Source organism: Diorhabda carinulata, chromosome X (assembly GCF_026250575.1).
Source record: "Diorhabda carinulata isolate Delta chromosome X, icDioCari1.1, whole genome shotgun sequence".
Taxonomy (NCBI): Eukaryota; Metazoa; Arthropoda; class Insecta; order Coleoptera; family Chrysomelidae; genus Diorhabda; species Diorhabda carinulata.
Window position 1 is genome coordinate 36,180,580 of NC_079472.1, and position 5,063 is coordinate 36,185,642.

A 5,063-nucleotide genomic window follows, 5' to 3' on the forward strand; every position below is an offset into this window, starting at 1 on the left:
TAGTTTTCTTATTTATTAGAAATACACATTTAAGTATTATTAGTATAATAAAAATAAAATTGATTTGGAAAATATCGATTTGGATATTCAAAAGTAAATATAGAATATTCGAAATTAGAAATATTTCCCATATTTATCCATTATTTTCCAAAAAAATATCCATATTTTGATATATCAACTAATATTTGGTTTATTTATTGTCTTTGGGGATAGAAATAAAATTAATATGGTAAGTAGAGGTTTTTATAAGAGGCATGTTGTATAGTATAGACCTCTGAAATTCGATACCTCAGTTCTCAATTATTTGAATTATATTTGTTATCAATAAAATTTCAACTTTATAATTTAAAAACCAAATAGGTGTTAAAGGACATTATTTGAAGCAAAGAAAATTCGATCATGTACTATTGTTTAAGTAAGGTATGATGTGTTGTAAAAATATCCAACAATTATATGAATTATGTTTTTACAAAATAACATTGATACATTTTTTTCTAATCTCACAGTTTAATAAGATTAAAATAAATATTTTTGTTAATTATATGTTGGTATCACAGTTCAAGTTTATTATAGAAACATTGCAATAATTTTTTTCATGCATTTGAATTTGCAAAGTCAATAATTATATTGTCATATGCAATCTAGTTCATTAGGTCCCGCCCTATGTATAAAAGAGCTAAAGTGTTGAGAAATTATTCAATTTTTATTGAATTTGAAAACTCGTCTCCTGACCAATATTTTTTTCTTAATTGTGTAAATTGAAATGAAAAAAAAAATCAACAAAATTAGTCACCCCTTGAAATCTGTTTCTGTTGTACAAGCAGGTAATTGTTTTAATAAATCTTATATTGGTTTGAGTTCAGTGTTACAAAGTTTGCCAGGTACTATTAGTGTACTAAATTTTGTATGTGCCTTAATATCAATTTTAAGTACTTACAATTTAAATATATGTGGGATAGTATTTGTAAAAAGCAGTTTTTCCATATTGGTGTACCAGTAAGAGTTACACAAAAAACTAAAGCAATTTCAAAGAGTCTAAAATTCCCCACAAGGCCCATCAAACTGATTAGCATTATTGTAAAAAGTGACGAGTAGAAATTTTTTGCACGTTAAATGCCAAAAATTGTACGTTATTGTTATTTTATTGAACATTCACGGTACAGAATAGATGGATCATATCTATGAAATAAAACATTAAATCTTGAAAAATTTCATTTATTAACAATATATACACAATTAATAACCTTAACTTAAATATCCTAGAAACAGCATACATAATTTTTTTTTAGAGGAATTAATTATTGTTCTCCAACTTTAATAAAAGCATTTTGTCCAATGTCTAAATTTGGATCATCATCTATGGAATATCTACGAAGTTTTGACATTAAAAAGAAAAACGTTACAATAATAAACAGGGCCATTATTGCCAATATAAAATAACGACATGTTGAAACTTTCCCTCTTGATCGTAGCGGAGCACCAAAAGTTATCCTACAAAAAAAAACTCATATATATATATATAAAATATATATATATATATATATAATATATATATATATATATATATATATATATATATATATATATATATATAATATAAATATAAATATAAATATATATATAAATATATATATATATATATAAATATATATATAAATTTAATATATATATATTAAATGTAACAAATATAATATATATATTATATATATATATATATATATAATAATATATATATATATATATATATATATATATATATATATATATATATAATATATATATTATATTTGTTACATTTAATACCACTTAAACAACATTAATGTAATTCTATATTACAATTCATTCAATTACATATCAACTGGAAAACAAATGAATATTTTAGAATTTTAACCCTATGAAATATTTGTATATAGGTGTTTCTACCATTAATCACCAATCTTATGTGTGTGGTAAAGTACTTTTCTAGCAAAGTTGCAGCTCTCATGTAATTAAACTATAAATTTATGAGATGATTAAGAACTAACCAAAAGAAATTTGTTGATTATTTTTTCAAACAAAACCTCTCCATTGTACCATTATGACAATTTATAGGTTTTTCATGCAGTTTATTTAAAAAAGGATTATACTATGAGTAAAACTTTAACTTGTGCTAATCACTAATTATTGTACTTTCATCTATTGTCGAAAATCCACTGTAGCCTCCTGTATGTGTAACTGGATCTTATAGATTGTTGGCCCTGTTTATGAGAATGATAAATGAATGAATGGTGACGTTCATGCAGGGGGCGTGTCTGAGGTGTCTTCTGATCAATACCAGTGTAGATCCATGTATGGAGTTCCTGGAGGATGGCGAATGAGAGGAAGACCGTGCCTTCGCTGGTTGAAGGACGTTGAGGCGGACCTGAACCAGGTAGGAGTTTGAAGTTGGAGGCACCATGCTCAGGACAGAAAAGATTGGCAGTCAATTGTTGAGAAGACCCTGGTTCTCAAAGGACAGTATCGCCAGAGAAGAAGAAGAAATAACACATGATAAAGGCTTGTTCACTTTTATTTCCATTCGATAATATTTTTTACAGTCTATGATTCATCTATGCCTCATTCATGGAATAAATTTTTATATTTTATTTATTATTCAATTTAATTAGTATTAAATTTCCGAATTTCTTTTTTTCTGTGATAACTCCTTGTCCTTATTATTATTTTGAGACATTAAATAAGCATGTTTTTTAATTGTTTAGGACTAATCTAAAAATTCAGTAACAAAAATGTATCCAAGAAGCAATCTCGCAAATAAAGAAAAAAAGTCTCAGAAAGTCTAATTGAATTTTTGGAAATTATAAATAGTCATTTAACCAGTATACAATAATATTGATGAAATAATTCTTTAAACAAGAATGACATCATCAAATATTAAATTATGTTTATCCATAATTTCTTTAACAAAGAATGGACTGCTTTGGTATCGTTACATTCCAATTTAGGAAAATAATATTTAGATGAGATTATAATATTTTCAAATTAGGTCTTATGATTTCCTAGTTCAACTATAGTTAGATTTATAAATTAAGACGTATATACTCACTTGAACCAATTTCCAACAAGTTCAGATAATGGTTTTCTTTTGTACTTGTTATCATCGTGATCAAATCGATCAGGTTTAATATCTCTAATATCTTGAAACACTCTACGATTAGAAAAATTCTGAAAGGTGCCTATTCTATTGTCCTCATCCATAGAAACAATGGAATGGGAAGGACTTGAAGTTATACGCGGGGCCATATTCATATGATTTACTGTGGCTTTTACTTCCCTTTCTTCAGACAACTAAAAAGATAAGAGAAATAACAAATTTATGGAATATTTGTACTAAAATGTACACTGTATATATTAAAAAATCTGAGATATAGTACATATTGCAAAAAGTGAATTAACTCCTGCATATAATCAAATGTACTTGAGTTTCATGTGTTTCCATTTTCAAATATTTAGATTGAAACTATTGAAATATAATTAATGTTTTGTCAAAAGCAGATATTTTAAACATAAACAATATGTACTGTGTTCTTGATTTTGGTACATTCATCCAATTGTTTGGATCATGTTTTTTCTTATTATTCCCAGAAAGTCAAAAAGCTCAGTGGTTAATGGGTCTCTGTGCTATTTTTAAGGTTGTTTTTAGCATTTTTTCATGGTTCCTGTCCATCTGTGTGTTCTGATAAAATTATATTGTTTTATTCCTTTTCTCTTTGTAGTAAATTTCCTCGATCCTAGATTAAGTTTTTTTGTATGATGATTGTTCTACTTTTGAACTGTATAACTCTTACTCCCCAACATTCTTTTTATCTTAAAAATTCCTGCATAAATGTCTGTAACTTCTTATGAAATGTGTGAAACATAGATAATCTATACCATATAAAAAGTAGAAAAAAATATATAATAAAAAACTCTGCAATAAAAAATAGCAACTAGAAAGCACCATAATGATGTGTGTTAACGGTATTATTTTGTCCTGAAAAATTCCAAATCCAGGAGCAAGAAAGTAGTTTTTAGGAAAAGAAGATGGAGTTCACAAATTTAATTTTGTAAAAAAAAATTGAAATGTTAGCAATTTCTAATTTTACTTACAAGTGGCAATCCTAAACCAGCCCTAGCCCAATTGACTCCGGCCAATTTTTCTTTGAGAACATCTGCAACAGGGCTGATTAAATTAGAAGCAGGAAATAAAGGGCTTTTACATGAGGGACATGTATATCCTCTGGGAGCTGTTGTTGGTGGTAACTGTCTTGAAAAATGATCCAAACAAGACCAGTGGAATACATCTAAATATAAAGGAATTCAGAATACTTTAGCATATTTTTTTTAATTTGTTATTACTTACGATAACATGTTAATCGTATGCAGTCTTCACTATTCAAATCTTTACTGCACAATTCACAAATTGAGTTATAATCACTATCTTGTAGCCACTGTAGATAAGACTGAACTATACACTGAAAATATATTGATATAAAATTATACAAAATTTATTAAGTATCATAAACCTTACAATGGGGTGATTTGTTACCATACAGTTCTCACAAACACAAACTCTATGTTCGAAACAAAATTGGTTTGTTACACGTCGCTTTGGGCATTTGCATAAACCCATTGTAATATATATATATTTAACAGTTTAGATATGAATTGAATACCATGGATTAATATGACTTATTTAGTTTCTTGAAAACATTAGTTCTTGGGTGAAAGGCAATAAAAGAAGGGTAGGCCACGTAAAGTGACAATTGACAGTACCTGCAATTGACAACAATGTAAACTGTATATACGCAACCGACATAACGGACATTTAAACAACAAAGTCAAATGACAAATACTTTTGCCAGCTCCATAGAATGCATAATTCACTCATTCTTTGATATTATTATTTTCTAATGTACTAGTATTTTCAATTATACTCATAAAAACTTGGGAAATAGTTCAATCCCTTTTGTATATATCTATTAATTAATTTGATTTGGAAAAATTATCTACGATTTTAAAATAATGACGTCACAGCCCGTTTCCTT

General features: G+C 27.0%; 1 protein-coding gene across 1 annotated transcript; it reads right to left on the bottom strand.

Moving 5' to 3' along the window:
* Nucleotides 1-1,201: 1,201 nt before the first annotated feature.
* LOC130901376 (zinc finger protein-like 1) lies at nucleotides 1,202-4,808 on the bottom strand. Its single transcript, XM_057812740.1, has 5 exons — nucleotides 4,547-4,808; nucleotides 4,379-4,490; nucleotides 4,126-4,319; nucleotides 3,083-3,324; nucleotides 1,202-1,491 (listed from the first exon to the last, which is right to left on the bottom strand). Exons 1-5 carry the CDS (start codon nucleotides 4,646-4,648, stop codon nucleotides 1,299-1,301), a joined length of 843 nt encoding a protein of 280 aa, XP_057668723.1. The 5' UTR covers nucleotides 4,649-4,808; the 3' UTR covers nucleotides 1,202-1,298.
* Nucleotides 4,809-5,063: the final 255 nt, after the last annotated feature.

What these genes read in the sequence shown, in the direction of transcription:
- LOC130901376 (XM_057812740.1), bottom strand. Translation starts at nt 4,648, where the DNA reads ATGGGTTTATGCAAATGCCCAAAGCGACGTGTAACAAACCAATTTTGT. An exon ending in CTGGTTTAGGATTGCCACTT is followed by an intron (nt 3,325 to 4,125) that starts GTAAGTAAAATT and finishes TTATCTTTTTAG; the next exon opens with TTGTCTGAAGAAAGGGAAGT. An exon ending in CTTGTTGGAAATTGGTTCAA is followed by an intron (nt 1,492 to 3,082) that starts GTGAGTATATAC and finishes TTTTTTTTGTAG; the next exon opens with GATAACTTTTGGTGCTCCGC.